The sequence below is a fragment of the Cyclopterus lumpus genome, chromosome 12 (assembly GCF_009769545.1).
Source record: "Cyclopterus lumpus isolate fCycLum1 chromosome 12, fCycLum1.pri, whole genome shotgun sequence".
NCBI lineage: Eukaryota > Metazoa > Chordata > Actinopteri > Perciformes > Cyclopteridae > Cyclopterus > Cyclopterus lumpus.
Window position 1 is genome coordinate 17347689 of NC_046977.1, and position 16535 is coordinate 17364223.

General features: G+C 41.5%; 1 protein-coding gene across 1 annotated transcript; it reads right to left on the reverse strand.

Annotated features, from left to right (window-relative positions):
- Positions 1–623: 623 nt before the first annotated feature.
- On the reverse strand, positions 624–8319 carry prkab1a (protein kinase, AMP-activated, beta 1 non-catalytic subunit, a). Its single transcript, XM_034547391.1, has 8 exons — positions 8194–8319; positions 5076–5258; positions 4819–4988; positions 4196–4289; positions 3713–3827; positions 3396–3529; positions 3062–3130; positions 624–2402 (listed from the first exon to the last, which is right to left on the reverse strand). The coding sequence occupies exons 2-8, from the start codon at positions 5223–5225 to the stop codon at positions 2325–2327; spliced, it is 810 nt and encodes a 269-aa protein (XP_034403282.1). The 5' UTR covers positions 5226–5258; positions 8194–8319; the 3' UTR covers positions 624–2324.
- Between the last annotated feature and the right edge of the window lie 8216 nt (positions 8320–16535).

Below are 16535 nucleotides of genomic sequence, written 5' to 3' on the forward strand. Positions count from 1 at the left end.
AAACTTTTATTAGCCAAGTAGGCATACACCTACAAGGAACTTAGCGTGGTGGGTGGTGCAACATAGGACGTCAGACATAACAAACAACAACAAGCAGTAGACAATAAATAAACAATCAACAAAGTGCAGAAGACAGAGTAAAATGTAAAATGTATGATAAAGTGCAATTCAAAGTGTATGTAATGTTACAGTTTAAGTTAAAGTGACATGTGTATTATTTAAGTGTGCAGTACGTGCAGAGGAGTGACCGATAATGATGAACATCATATTCTGGAGGGAATGCAGACATCTCAACGGCCGAGACCTCCAACACTCTGCAACTCGCACCAAAAACAATCAAAATTCATAAACATCAATATAAGCGATATATTATTTGGGGGTGAACTGTCCCTTTTAAGCATCATATCCCATGCAGTTTTAAGTCTTTGGAGCATGTCTGAAAGACAAAGATACACTTTTTTTAATCATGACCTAATTCTTTGGTACTCAGTCATTGTTTTTTTTAACAAATGTCACATCTCCCCTGAGTTATTAAGGAGTTATTCCTAATTAAGGATGGAGAGCAGCTTGGTCCTTAAGATCCACAGTGTGCTCAAAAACAAAACAAACAAACAAACCTCATGTGAATTTGGAAGTTAATCTTTAATACAAATATCTCTCAAAACCTGGGAAAAGAAATGCACACACCAGCATGGTTCAATGGGTCAACGACATTTTTGATCCTGTGATTTATTTAAACGTCTCGCATTTTCACATCAATAAATGATCACCGCATTCTGAGACGACAGCAGTCAAACAAAATGAGATCTTTACTGAAGAGATTGTCAGCCTAAAAATAATTAACGTCAAGCTCTCTTTTAATAATTGCAATTCCACCAATGATGCATTGATGCGAGTATAACTTCAAACACAGTCCAGACTTCATCAGACACACACAGACCATCAACAGTACAAAGATGAACAAATCTTACATGATCCTAATCTGGGCCCCGAATCGTGATTATTCAAGCTACTCTTGGTCACATGTCTGTCTTTCTGTGTCATAATATCTTCAATATTTCATTCCTCGTCACATCGGAAAGTGGCGCTGCTATTAAAAGATTGGCAACGTTCCATGGCACACAGTGATGATGCCGTGCTGGGGAACAAATATCTGTTTATTTCTGCAATGCATTTTAATGTGATTGAAATACAGTTCAGACGGGTCGGCGTTATTCCTCTGATGCATTGTCGTGCTGCAAGTGTACATACATTGTATGCATATTCTACACTAACAATAAACTATTGTTCTCATAGTGCAAAGCTAATGAAGTTTTTTTTTTTTGTGAAACAAAATTCATTTCTCAAAAAAAAAAAACAATATATTAATATGGTTTGGGTGTAAACCCTGTCGTAATGCTAACCAACGAGCTGCTCTTGTGTAACTCTTGACCACAACACTGTAACCAACAACAAACCACGTCATCAACCAAAGTAGAAGAAGAAGAAAAAAAAAAAAAACACTACGGAATATTCTCACAAATAATAATATGTGCGCTTGGTCAGTAAATATAACTCGACACGTTCTCAAGATTAACAGGCAAATGAAAACAGTGGAGAACTACTTGCAGTGCATTCCCTCCTCCTCTCACCCCCGCGTTCACATTCTCCATCGTACCGCCGTTGTGTTTTCTATGAAACGCCGCAGCTACCTGAGGGCTTTCGGTCCCGTGTTCCCAGTTGGGCTGGACAACATATGGATTATTTTCTTCTTTTTTTCAATATCGTGACACGAGACTAGATATCGTCTTAGAGTTCGGATATTGTGATGTGGCGTGAGTATTGCCTTTTTTTCCCGTTTTTTTTTTTTTTTAAAAGGCTGCATGACATTATAAAGGTTGCCCTTGCTCACTCAGTCGTACTACATCCACATTACTGATCTCAAATCTGGTGTTTGGGATTTCCTCCACATGGCCCAGCCCTGCTCCTCCTTCCATTTATGTTCGTATTGACCACAGATACGTCACAAAAAGTCCAACCTCCATTATTACTGCCCATCTATGTCTACGAAGCAAAGACAGCGTTGCTGACACCGGCAGAGGGCAATCAGTGAACAAATAAAAAGGCAGGTTAGGTGCACAACAACTGGACACACAGGGAGTGTACAAAATAGAATCTCCGAGCTACTTGTAGCCTTTGCTTAAATCGAGGATTCCCATCCAGGAACCCCCCGGAAAGGATTCCCCTGCTGTCTCAACGTAACGGAAAGAACAAGTGGCGCTGATGTTTTGTACACTCGCTGTACAGGCGCACACACTCGGAGCGGACTTTCCAAAAGTCTTCAATCAGATGGGCTTGTAGAGCAACGTGGTGACGTACTTTTTCTTGTAGCGATGCGTCGCGCTGAGCACCATCACTCCATCCTGTGACCGGGGAGAATAAGACAACGTGGAAGGGAAAAGATTTACTTAAAAATAAATAAAACTCATCAGAAACAATGCATGCGTGTGGGCCGACGGGAACAATGTTATCAGTCAACACCATGCGCGGTGCGAGGCGTAGGGATTAGTGGCAGGGCCGCCCACTTATCTCAACGACCCGCTCCGCTGGCAAATCCCCATCAACAGTGGCGCGCGGTGGAAATGTCGACCACTCCTACTTTTTCATGAGAGAGGGGCTTGTGCCTCCACTACACTTCCTGCAAAGACGGGGGCTGATGGCGCATGAGCCGACGTGGGGCGGCGAACGGGAGACGTTTGGATCAAACCTGCCGGTTTCTCCCCCAACATTCTCCGGCCATTTTTCAAAAATAACTTTAACCTTCTGATAGATATGTCAATAAGACAAGCATCTGTCCTTCAGCTCTTCTTTTCCGCAGCTCTATCATCATCGTCGGCATTCCATAGATACAATCTGCTGCGCAAGCCATGTGCAAAGCTCGCTAACAGCTGCAGCAGCTTCACGGTTTCTACTCAAAACGCCAGCAAAGCCGGTCCTTTCTCAAGCGGGCACCACACAGACGTTCTGCGCAGCCATACGAGCTGCTGGGAAATTACACAACACAAAATAAATGTGTTTGTACCTTAATGGAAAGAGCGTAGAGGTGGTTGAGCATGACGTGGTTGGGTTCTGGGAGGAGTGCAGGGTCACACTGGATAGGAAAAGAAAAAGGGGGGGGGGGGGACAAAAGAGACTTTCTTTATCTTTGCATGTGCACATTGTTCCTGTTGTAGAATGTAGATTTGTGGCGCTCGACAAAAAGGTCTATGACAAACGCGTGACTATATTTCAAGGACGTGAGAAATAAAGTGCTAAAATAAAAAAATAAAAGAGAACAAGAAGTTTATTATTTCAGCAAAATCCACCATGGAAATAATTGGGACTAAGCCTCATTAAACTGCCTCACAGCTACTTACAGAAATCCCAGTGTCTTTGTTGAGGATGACCTGCAGCAGGTGTGGCGGGAGGATGGGTGGAGACTTGAACTTCTCTTCCGGTTTAGGAACATATGCGTCCTGATGATACGGCCCGGGGGGGGAGCTGGAGAGGTCTGATTAGGGGGGGAGGGGAAGGGAGGCAACGCAAACATTTTCAAAATCACGACCAAACATTTTTTGAATTCTGCCATCTAAGTTTTAACTTGAGGATCATGGTGCATGATTCAATAACGTTTCATAAAAGTGGCTTTGACATAATATTTCACAGAGTGGAACAGTGCTCGTCCAGCACTCACCTGACATGTCAGAGCATTTCTGCGAGTCCACCATGAGAGCGTCGAACACCTCGAAGTCCGTCTTCCTCACCTGGATGATGTTGTTGACCGTCCCCAGCTCACTGGTCACAACCGGCTGCGAGGAAACGCCGGGCAAACAAAAATTCACAACTTTAAGCGCGGAAATATAAACCTTGCCAGACGCGATTTATGATTTGATATAATAAATAACCATTGTTTGAAGTCGACAAGTGTTTTACATGCAGGTTACAGGAGACGTTTACTGGACATCAATGAATCATAGTCCCATTTGTTACTGTATTTCTACGGGGGGAAGGGCTCGTTCCTGTTATTTAACTTTGTAGAACGGATGTGGCCTCCCTCAGACCACGGCTTGCAGGCAGAATTAAAAACAAATCTACACCCGCCGCGGTCATATACTACTGATATTACTCAAACCAACTGCCTGATGAATCCGGAATGATTCAATAATGTAATATTCACCTCCACTGGGTCGTGGGTCCACTGGCCGTCCACGTAGAACTTGTACTGGTGCTCCCCTTCTGGCAGGTCAACAATGGCCACAAAGGTGTTCTGACTTTGACACAGATGACAAAAGGGCACACACAACTCGAGTTAACACAGCACGTCGCTTCAGCGTCATTAATAATGACGATATGAATGAACAACTCATTAACCCGGGTCTAGAAAATGACTGAGAGGTGTAGGGGAAGTTTGGGGGTATCAATTCACCCTGTTTTCATTCATAAAATAACCAGGTGTTATCATGGAAAAACAATTATCATATTTGCACTTGAATGGTATTAGCTTGAATGAGAAATGGCAAATTATTTCCCCATAACAGTCGTCCTATTGAGGAACTGAATTATAATAACCTGCCCCTGGCCTACAGATGAAAATTAGCTCTGTAGCTAGCTCTGGCACATTTCCATTGAAAAATGTACAAGTAATTAATAAAGAAGTATAACACTGAAAGAAAAAACACATAACAGCTTTGTAACAGCTTGTTCTGCTGCACCCAAGGGGCCAAACGTTAATTAATACTGCTTTGGAATATTTGAGTTAAGTCAGGCAACCAACATTTTAACAAAAATGGCCCCGCTCACCTTCGTATGAGAGGAATCTTGTTGACCCAGTTGTTGAAGGATCCGGAGAGGTAGACCTCCTTGCCATCCCCGGTCCAGCGAAAGACGGTTGGTCGGTCCAGCGTTGGCACTTTGTCATCTACGTCCAAGTCTTGCTGCCACGCGAGGAACTCCTCTTTCTCCAGAGGAGCCTAAAACAACCGTCACACAACCGCCATTATTTCCCCGGGTGCAAAATGGACACGCGACCCCGTCTCCGAGGCAGCGGCGCAACGTACCTTCATGTCCTCGCCGTGAAAGATATCTGCGTCCTCGGGGCTGTCCATCAGGATTTTAGGCCCGCCTCCCTCCTTGCTACCTCGGCTGTCCCTCCGCTGAGCCTTCTCCCCGTGGCCCATGGCAGCCCTCTCGCTGCTCGTGTTCCCCATGGATGTGTCTTCTTGTAGGCTGGTACAAGGTCACTGTGAGGGCAAAAAGAAAAATGTATAAAGCCGGCCAGCAGTTTAGAAGGCAGAGTGGAAAACACTTTTCTTTCTATTAAATGTTTTTTTTAAAAGGTAATTAATCATTAATAGCTGCTACCGGAGTGCTTGTGACAAAAGTTGATTTTTAAGACCTCATCGCTCAAATGAGAAAATCACCCGAGGCATTTTTTTTTATTACACTCCTATCTAGAATGATTTACTATGTGCTTCAGCAGAATATGTTAACTCAAACGTGCAGCAGCAGGTCAGAACCATGGAGAAGGACTTGACAAAGACTTGACTTTTGTCCAGCAGGATACCTTTTTCTTTCAAGGATTTTGTTGGATACGCCATTTACTACATTTTCAACGCTCAATAACAATGTAATACTTTTTCTTTCTTTTTTAAACCTACCTTAGTTTCACGACAGTATACCATTTACTTGCAGAGACCAGAAACCTCATTGAGGTTAGAAAATCCATCACAATCAACACTAACTGGCTGTCATCGTTTGTTTTTCCTTATCCATGTCATTGCTTCATGATAGTACAAATGCAGTGCCGCTTGAATAAGCAAGCAATGGCATCATAACCTTGACAAAAATAAATAAATAGCAGGGCTGAAAGGCATTTACAGCAATGGATCACTTATTTACAGGATGCTTTGAGTCGAGATGAAACTAACTGATTGCATTAATACGTTTTCTTTTTTTCTTTCTGGTGAAATACACACAAAAAAAGAGATTCTGATTATTTCCAGTCAGTATCTGGTCAAAACAAAAAGTATCAACAGTTGACCAATAGCAATGTTGTCTGACTTCCCTTCCTGTTCCTACCAAAATATAACGTATTCAAAATTGTCGTTTGATATTTTAAAAAGGCTCAGTCCATTTTTTAAATTGTGGGCACATGCTGTTAATTGCGCATTTATTTTGGACTATTTGTTGAGGAGGATGAATACGCGTTCAGTGCTCTCCCGAGTATTTATAACATCAAAACGATGTTTGACTGTTGTACGAACTCTTAGCCTTTTAAACCCAAAGCTATTTTCTAGGCACTTTCGTGATGATTATCTCTTGGAAGGATGAAAGGGTGAAATGGGCATCTGGGAAATTTGACTTTTCTCATGTACCAAACCATATATTTCACTTGTATATTACTTATGGGGTTCAATACATCCAATTTTTTTTTTTTTTTAAAAGCCAAAGATAAGCAACATTTGTGACTGTAAGGGCTAAAGCGATTCATGCTGCTGTGTTCTTTGGCTCATATCTCGAAGATGCTTTGATGCAGAAGGATTTGGAAAATATATTTAGAATCTGTGGGGAGTCATCTTGCTTTTTGCTATCTGGCTTTTTCTGATAGCACCGAGCTACGGGTTGCTAGTTCCGATAACGTGCTGAGTGGGCTGACTCCTGACAAAATTATGATTATGATATTTTCATAATTCTTTTAGTTGGTGTTTGAGTTGTGTGGAAATGGCTTACTGTTTAATCTGATGTATAACATCAATATATTTGCTCATGTTTATTGTAAGGTTTTACACAGTCTAACTATAATGTGTAAATTGCCCCCCGATTGGGTGCCGTGGGGTTTAAAAGGTTAGGATCAATTGGTTGTGGTTTTGATCTTGTGATGGGATTTAATCACCATCAAATCCTAAAAACATGGCAAACGTCTGTGAGTTTCACACTTTTCTTTCTGGTGAAATACACCAAAAAAAAGAGAATCTGATTATTTCCAGTCAGTATCTGGCCAAAACAAAAAGTATCAATAGTTGACTGCAAGATCTTATATTTTAATAATTTGGGTTTTTTGCCGCCGATACCATTTGCAGATCCATATTGGCAGATACAGATCTCGTTGCTGTTTAATTATGGAGTCTACACGGCTCCAGGCTTTATTGCCACTGTCCCAAACATAATTTCAACATTCTAAATGTTACTTTTTTATTGTCATTTATAGTGTGTTTTCACACAATTCAAATGATTAGGAAATAAATAATTGTACTTGTATTGATTAAAACAAACCTTGTCATTAGTAGTTGCGATGATGTTTAATATCTGCTTAGAGATAGTGTAAACAGGTCATAATTAATATCTAATATATACTTAAATAGCTGTTCAAACATATCCTTCAAACAAGTGGATGTATTCAAGTTTCTCACCAACACTACGTTTTACGGGATTCCACGTGAACACGTCGTGATACCGTTTGAAATTACCTTCGCCTGACACTCATTTTCACCGAACGGCACCTGAACGCATCACAATGTAACTGAACGGAACCTTCATCCGTGGTCCCGTTAGCCACTTTACCGGCTGTCCTCCGGTCTATGTCAACACGGACTGCTTGTTTACAATGTAAAACTTGATTTCACACGGTGATGGTGAAGGCCAACTGTGTAATTAATCAGCGGTTCACGTGTGCCGATCCGCGAAGGGGGGGGGGGGGGGGGCGGAGACCCATACGGATACCCAGATCGATAACGATCAGTTACACCACTAACCTAGCTAGCTATCTAGTTAACAGCTGCCAATATAAGTCGATATTCCTGAGTTTTGCTCTGGCTGCTTTAGGTTACTGGTGATGATGGTAGTTTGAGTTATTTCCCGACTTCGCGTCAAATTGACATTATAACCACCGAACGTGATGAAGCTCGTGTTTTTAAACCTGACGTGCAAGAAAACGAGCTCCATTATGAACGTAACTAGAATTAAGAGCAGGAACCGTATTTACTGCACGGCGGGTGACGTTTGACATTTAGCAGCTAGCCTCTCGGTGTGCTGCTGCGTACCCGGTTGGACGTCCTCACAGCCCGCACCGCTGCTACCCTGCTAGTTACATGAAGCGACGGAGATTCCAACAGTGAATTAACTGACTGTATACACAGACATTAGTGTTGCTTTTTTGTATGCATTTATTAATTTTACCTGACAAGCGTCTGCCGTCGTCGGTGTCCGTGTTAGCTCATCTGACCCGTTTGTGAAGCAAAGAAAACAAAACAATTGGTCATGCTAAACAAACCCGCCCCCCTCATCGGTTCGCGCACGCGCAGTAGATCAGACATTTATCTGTGGTACACTTGATTTAAAAACGTCCGAATTATCGCACAATAACGCATAATACCTGTACTTATACACACAAATGTACGTATTATTGTTTCAATAATACATATCTGTGTCAGTGTTTAATATGTTGTTATCATGATAATATGTTAAAGGCCGTAGCCCTGTGCTGTAATTGTATGTTTTCAACACTAGATGGAGACGTGAGCCCAACGACAATGTAAACGCTGTCTGCAGTGGGCTGATTAAAGGGTGCTGGGTGAGCCTTACTTTCTAATATAGGTTACAGAAAAATAATGCACTTTCTGTATTAACTGATGCACTTTAAGGGATGTGTATAAAATACAACCAATATAAATAGTGTATAATCTTAATTAATCAGGTGACCTGTGCAACACTTTCTGAAAAATTGGGAACAAGAACGGACCAAAAATAAATGCTCTGCGGCCGCCCTGAAAGCCATGATGACGGCTGTGGCTGCATATCTGGTACCACGACAGGGGCCGAGTGGGCTCCAAGGAACAAGTTGGCCTGGCTGCTGGTTTGGAGGTGGGCTGTGATGTCTCCGCTTGTGAACGGAGGTGGATCTAAAACTGCATCGGGGTGATGCTGTGTCGTGTTGTTAGTTGTATTCGTTTGTTGTTATGTGTTGTAAATCTGTTTTATCAATATTCCCATTATTATTATATATGTTAGGAGCATTTCCTTCTTCCTATACCAACACCTTGATTGTGCGCTAAATCCCAAACTGGGAGAGTTAGTTAGAAATCCTGCACCGGCCAAAAGACCTTCCGATGAACTCCGCAGATGTGAGTGATGGGCTGACATTTCGCCGAGGCTCCATCCCGGCGCCGCTTCCCCGGAGCCGCGGCCTCACCGACTCATCCCCGCTGGGTGAGGCCATCGCACAGCTGCAGCAGCCACGGCCCCTCCGCCACTCTCTGTAGGACAAGCCAGATAACCTTTTATACTGAGTTGCTCTGGGAGGAGGCTGTGGATGACTCACTAACTCACACTTGTTGCCTTGGCACTCTTACAAGACACGCAATCACTGAATAAAGACTGCTTTTTTTTCTTTCTTTTTTTAAGCGCTGAAATTTAAGACATTATGGAACAGAATTTTTTTTTTATTTTCTAGGCTTTATAGGATAAACAGTTATTATCCCCCAAAGTTTCATGAAAACCAATAGCAATGTTGTCTGACTTCCCTTCCTGTTCCTACCAAAATATAACGTATTCTGGTTAAGAGTAAATAAAGATGAAAGACAGCAAAAGTTGAATTTCCAGGTTCGCCTAGGAAAGAAAATGCACTTTCGTGATGATTATCTCTTGGAAGGATGAAAGGGTGAAATGGGCATCTGGGAAATTTGACTTTTCTCATGTACCAAACCATATATTTCACTTGCATATTACTTATGGTTTTCAATGCATCCAAATATAGCAGTCTTTTTTTTTTTTTAAAAGCCAAAGAGAACATTTGTGACTGTAAGGGCTAAAGCGATTCATGTTGCTGTGTTCTTTGGCTCATATCTCGAAGATGCTTTGGTGCAGATGGATTTAGAAAATATATAGAATCTGTGGGGAGTCCTCTTGCTTTTTGCTATCTGGCTTTTTCTGATAGCACCGAGCTACGGGTTGCTAGTTCCAGAAAACGTGCTGAGTGGGCTGACTCCTGACAAAATTATGATTATGATATTTTCATAATTCTTTCAGTTGGTGTTTGAGTTGTGTGGAAATGGCTTACTGTTTAATCTGATGTATAACATCAATATATTTGCTCATGTTTATTGTAAGGTTTTACACAGTCTAACTATAATGTGTAAATTGCCCCCCGATTGGGTGCCGTGGGGTTTAAAAGGTTAGGATCAATTGGTTGTGGTTTTGATCTTGTGATGGGATTTAATCACCATAAAAAAAATGCAGAATATTGCCAGCCCTCACCCTTTATGTAAAATCCTAAAAACATGGCATACGTCTGTGAGTTTCACACTTTTTGCCTGAAAGCGTGATCGGTGAGTTGGTCTTACAACTTGTCAAGATTTGCTTGAGCCACAAAAAAATTTAAAATTATAAATAAATTATAAGAATAATACTAATTATATTTATAAATTATACAAATTGTCAATATTTGTGTTTTGGAAATATGGAATATACCCAGTAATATTTGTAAAATAGGATATCTGCTCAAAATATATGCACTTCCTGCATGTTCTCTCCGCCTGTCTGCATGTCTCCGCTACGCCGGGGCCGAATCGTTCTGGCCCAGAAGAGACGGGTCTAAGAAGCAGTTTAGCCAATTGCGGTTTAAAGATATAAATGGGTGGTACACAGTTTAGCCAATCAGCGTCCTTAAAATAGGTTCAGTTTTTGGGCCAAAGTCATCTGGCCCAAAAGCTGCGCGATCTCGTCAGGCGCCTAATGGCCAACACGAGCGCGAGCGCTTCTCTTCCAAGAAGACCTGACCCGGTAGAATCAACGGGGACAGATCCAGCATGGACAGTTAAGGGAGTAAGAACATGAAACACTTGTTGGAAGAATTAAGAAAACATGAAAACACCAGGACACACATGATAACTCCTCAAGCAGCCATATTGGTGTCACTGCCAGCTGGACGACGGACACAGGATGAGGTGAAGAAACACAATGAGGAGGATAAAAACAGGTTCATAGGGACATCTTAATATTTAAACATATTAGATTAGATTTTATATGTGATTATGTGATTTATATACGATATTTATATGTTATTACAATATATTTATGATATATATATATATATATATATATATATATATACTGAATTATATAAATAAGATGTCGTTGGAAAAAATGTTAAATATTTAACTAGAAATTTATATTTGTAAACATTTTATGAACATGAAACCGATACATTTTTACGATTCTCACTGCTTTATGCGCTGCTGTCTTCGTAGCTTAAACCGTGGCCTTAAATCAAACAAGAAAGTATACTTTATTTCAACCCTTTTGTACTTTTTGTTTCATCCCTGTAAAGTGTGTCAGGCGGACTTTCTTTTCTTTCTTTTTTTTGGAGACTTGATCCTCAGTTAAATATCCCAAATGGCATGAAGGCTGAATCACAGGGCTTTTAAACAATCTTTCTCATTAGTCCGGTAATTTGTGAGGCTACTTGGGTGGGACAACCTTGGAGCTCAAGTTTCCCATTTGACCCAGCATTTAATGCAGCAATTAGCCTGGTCAAGAACTCCATGATTGAATCTGTTATGAAACAATTACATAAGATCCTCATCCCTCCCACACACACTCTCACATTCTTTGTGTCCTTTGTGTCATCTCTCTTTACAGATATGTCTCTGTGTCTGTCTCCTTCTAGTTCTACTGTGTGTGTGTGTGTGTGTGTGTGTGTGTGTGTGTGTGTGTGTGTGTGTGTGTGTGTGTGTGTGTGTGTGTGTGTGTGTGTGTTGTCCACTCTTCCATTCTTACTGTGCGACCTTCACTTTAACATTTACGGATATGCTTTTGACATTCTATTGTTTTCTTTTACTGACGTATGAAAAAAGTGAGACATTAATCTTCGAGGCAGAAGAGCCTTTTATAACTCTATTGCCTGACTATACTAACACAGTTAGGACAAACAGGAAGGTCATCAAGGCACTCCAAAATATAAGAAACAGTAACAACGAGGAAGGCAATATTAAATAAGCCTTTATTGTAGTAGCTAAATTATCGCAGGTCTTCCTGAGGGCAATCACATGATTTTTGTCATACATCATACATAGACAACACATCCTCTCCCCAGTGCATGAACTACCCAGCTTGTCCAGTGCCCCTAAGCTTCATACTGTGATTCTCTATGAAGGCCTTTAGCATCAGTTTTGGACGTGTCTGGGAAGGCGTGTCAACAAACGATGGTCTCCTGGATGAAAGTCCTGTGTTTGCTTGACCCGTCTAGCGCACCCTCCCACCTTGTGTGGACTAGCAGAGTGCAGGGACGACGTATTGTTGTAGGCCAACCCTGCAACTTAGTACTATACTGGTTCTACAAAAAGCCAATGTTTTTTTTTCTATTGGATTTTGGATCATTGCAGAAAATAAGCTCTGCGGCAAACACAAGTTTAATGATACTTCGGGAAAATAATCTCCATAAATGAACACTACTTTTATGGTCTCTTAAAGATGAATGCAATTGTCAGAAGTGAAAAGCTAACACGGTTGTATGAGTGTGAGTATGGACAACGTGTCTGGGAAGGCACACTAGTTTGCCAGCGCCTTTTTTCTGACACGTAAAAGCTTCAAAGTTCCCGAGGAGTATCTACTTCAAACTTTGACAAAAATGCTGACTCATTTCTGGGTGCAAGGACTCATTCCTGCAGCACTCTGTCGGGACGCAGGTGTGTTTACATTGTAGTTATAGTTGAAGGTATGGAAGATGGTAAGATAAGTATCCGCACATAAGCTTAAATACAGAGAAAACACAGAGAAAAGAGGAAACAGTTTTTTACAGTCGGTCCTCATTGAGACCTCAGTTGATGGATCCAGACAAAACTTTTGGTTAAGTTTCTGTATTCTATCTTCTCGTTTCTGTCCAGCTCTCTCTGGCGAACCCCCCTAGTGAGAAGGTGACCTTTTGGCGGTATCGGATCCTCTTTCATATTTATTATGGGCAGTTGAAAGGTCCAGTGGCCATGATGCCTCTAAGAGCATGTCCTCTTGATGAAAGCTGGAGCAAACAATCAGCTCCTGTCCGCTCTGACTGTGCTACGACCCTCTTGACATTCAATCTCAAACGTACGGCGGCGTGCGCTTTGCGATCGTATGGGTAAGGCGAGCCGTGTGCCCCCTGTGGAATGTGTCATTGACTCTGGGTGAACTATGCGGTTTTCTGCTCCATCCACTTGTAATATTGAGCAGAGGGCAATCAGGTTGAGGGAGCTGCTCTGCATTCTAAACAAGTTTAAATTCAACGCAACTTTATTGACACTGTAATCGTCCGATTTGATATTTACTAGCAGAGGGTGTGGTGGATGTGAGGAGTCTCGCAGCCTGAGGACAGAAGCTGCTCTGTATTCTGTTCGGCAGCGGATACGTCTGCATCTCTTGCCAGATGGCAGCAGGGTGAACAGGCTGTGGATGGGAGAGGCACCGGCTTGAAGCGTCCTTTGGGCTCATAGATGGGTACCAAGGGTGTCCTGGGCGACTCTAAAGACGCGCTGCAGAGCCGTGCACACCCCGCGCCATATTAGCTGTGTTTCCAGCCAGGGCGCTTTCTATTTCTCCTCTGCAAAAGTTGACAATGACTTGGCATGGGGCTTTTTTGGCTTCTTAAGAAGTTAAGCCTTTGCGGAGCCTTCTTTTTTTCTCTTTTCTTTTTTTTAACCACAGATGATGTGTGTGATGGCCGTGACCTCTGTGATGCCGACGCCCAGGAACCTCAAAGAAACGTCCTCGAAATATCTTGTCCTATTTGGAAACGAAAGAAATGGGCCGAATTAAAGAAAAGCAAGCTTCTCTGACATGGAGCCCGATGGCTGCAGCTGTTATCAGCTGTGTGTGTGGGACTTGGTTGGAAAGTGGCTGTGACTTTTTTCTTCTCCAGCTGCTTTGCGAGTCTTAGCGATGCCGTTAACAATCACAAGGGATGGCTTTAGCAAACAATCAGTTGTCGTTGTCTATATTGTATCAGCTGGAGGCGGGTATAGTTTTCACTGTGTGTGTGTGTGTGTGTGTGTGTCATCATGGCAACATGTGGTTCCATAACGGAAACCAGTGAAGTGGTTTTGATTACTTTGCCAGGGGATTTATATTTCTCTCTCTCTCTCTGTCTGTCTGTCAATATGAAATCATGAGAACACTAAAAGTTTGACTGATTTGTTCTGTTTTTAACATTTGCAAAAACAGTCGTAAAGCAAAGTTGGTTCAAAATATATTTAGTTACCTTCACAAAATACTTTTGCGGAGGTTATGTTTTGATCGCTGTGTATTTATTTGTAAATATGTCTGTTTGTTATTCGCATAACTCAAAAAGTATTAAACTGAATCGCATGAAATTTGGTGGGATGATTGGCTGTTATCCGGGGACCATTTGATTAGATTTTGGGAGCGATCGGGTCAAAGGTCAAAATCATAAAAATGTCAAAATCATCTTTTTACCATAGCGTTTTTAATTTGTGTCTAATTTGCATGATACTAATGCCAAAATGTTCAGAACTTAATGCCCAATCGTGTGATATCCACCATGACACAATGCCGTCATTACCCTTGTTAGCGAAATGGGGGTCAAAGGTCAGGGACTCACGACCTTCCAAAATGTGCGTTTTGTGTTTTCGGCTGTTTGCAGAGACCTTTTTGCATGATGGTCAACGACTAGGACCGGAACAAATGCTCAAGCAGGACGTTAAATGCTTTCGAGCTGAGAGGCCCCTCGACCACGGTATTCACAGAGGAGGCATTATGATTCAGGCTCCACAGGGGATGGCTCCAGCGAGTTTGGACAGACTATCCACAGCACTGGAGTACACAGGAATCGCCCTCCACACCCACCGAAGGACAATCAACATCGTGACCGTGTACAGGCCTCCATCGCAGGGTCCTACGATTTTCAAAGATCGTCTTCAACAACTGATGACCACACTGGACACAGAAAACCTGACGGTCCTCCTCGGAGATTTCAATTTTGACCTGCTGGACACCCCTAACCATGACATCCTCCAGCTGATGGCTCACCACGGTTTCAGCCAGTGTGTAACCGGACCAACGACTGACCAAGGATCACTGCTGGACCACGTCTACGTCAACCAGCCAGTCACTGTACATGTGGATGTCGTGGACACATATTATTCAGACCACGATATCATTTGCGTCTCTCTGCAAATGTGACTTTTCACCTATGATGAGATGTATTCCTACTTCTAGTTCTTGTATATTATACACAATTATCACTGGTTCATGTATGACTGCACACGCTTAGGTCAGTTAGAATACTACGTTTTATTTTCGGCTGATGTATTGTTAGTAACATCTAGTTCATGTATTGTGTTTCAATAGGAGTATATATGGTGTTGTAAGTCTTCTCAAATTATTCTCAACGCAAACAAAAGTTTCAAAATTAATAAACAAAATCACAGGTATTAATCTTCATGCATTTGGCCTTGATGTTTCCATGGTAATGTTCAGGGAACTTGTTTGACGGACGTCCGGTTTTGGACATGTATGTTCAGGTACTTGTCCAAACAATTAATAAAATACATATCAACAGAACAACCATTTCTGTGTCTTATATCTTCGCAGCACATACAGTCCAAATTGTATCAAATACCACTACATGGTTTTCTTTCGAAATTAATAAATCAAGGCTGATGTTCATACATAATTCTTTTGTGATGTTTACCACAATATCTGGTATCAAGTTACATCAATTTACTGTTCCCCACACTCTCATGCCAAGTACCAAAAAGTGGCTGCGGCGAAGGTATGCGCTCTACCGAGTGCCCGTTCTAGTTTTTTTATATTATGAGAGAACATTACGGCCCATCCTTTATTGGGTGATAAACAGAAGAAGAAGAAGAAAAAACCGAATAGCTTTGATTTCCATATGAGTATAATGCTAAGCAGTACATAGCCAATTCCCCTTCTACATAAAAGCAATTAAATAAGGAATACAAACTAAGAGAGTCTAAAAACAAAACATATTATTCTCTGCATGTATGTTGTAATATGTGTGTAAATAATAAAGTATCATATCTAGGACAATACTGGGCAATAATTATTTTCACAATTCATTCCAAATCCAAATTAATGATTCCATATCCATCGTAATTAGCAATTGAATTAAACAGCAATGTGATTATTTTAAATGTAAGTGTACACATTTGCCATATACAGTATTTACATGTATTGTTTGTGGACAAATATCTTATTAACATTGTGCGATCCTTGGTAAATGTGTGTAGTTTCCTTCTTTTTCTGGTTGGCGTAAGAAACCAAGCCAAGATTCTCAAGGAGAGTAAATGCATTTGTGACACATCCCTCAGACAATCAAGATTCATGTCATAACCATACTTTATTGACTAAAAGGACATAGATCCGTCATTACATGGCATAAACAATACATGAAGTTCTACTGGTTACAGCACGTTTCCAGTGATTCTACGGGCAGTTTTCATGTGCATTTTTGAAATGATTGTACAACCTGTAACATTATAGAATCCCCACCACATTTCCCATTAACA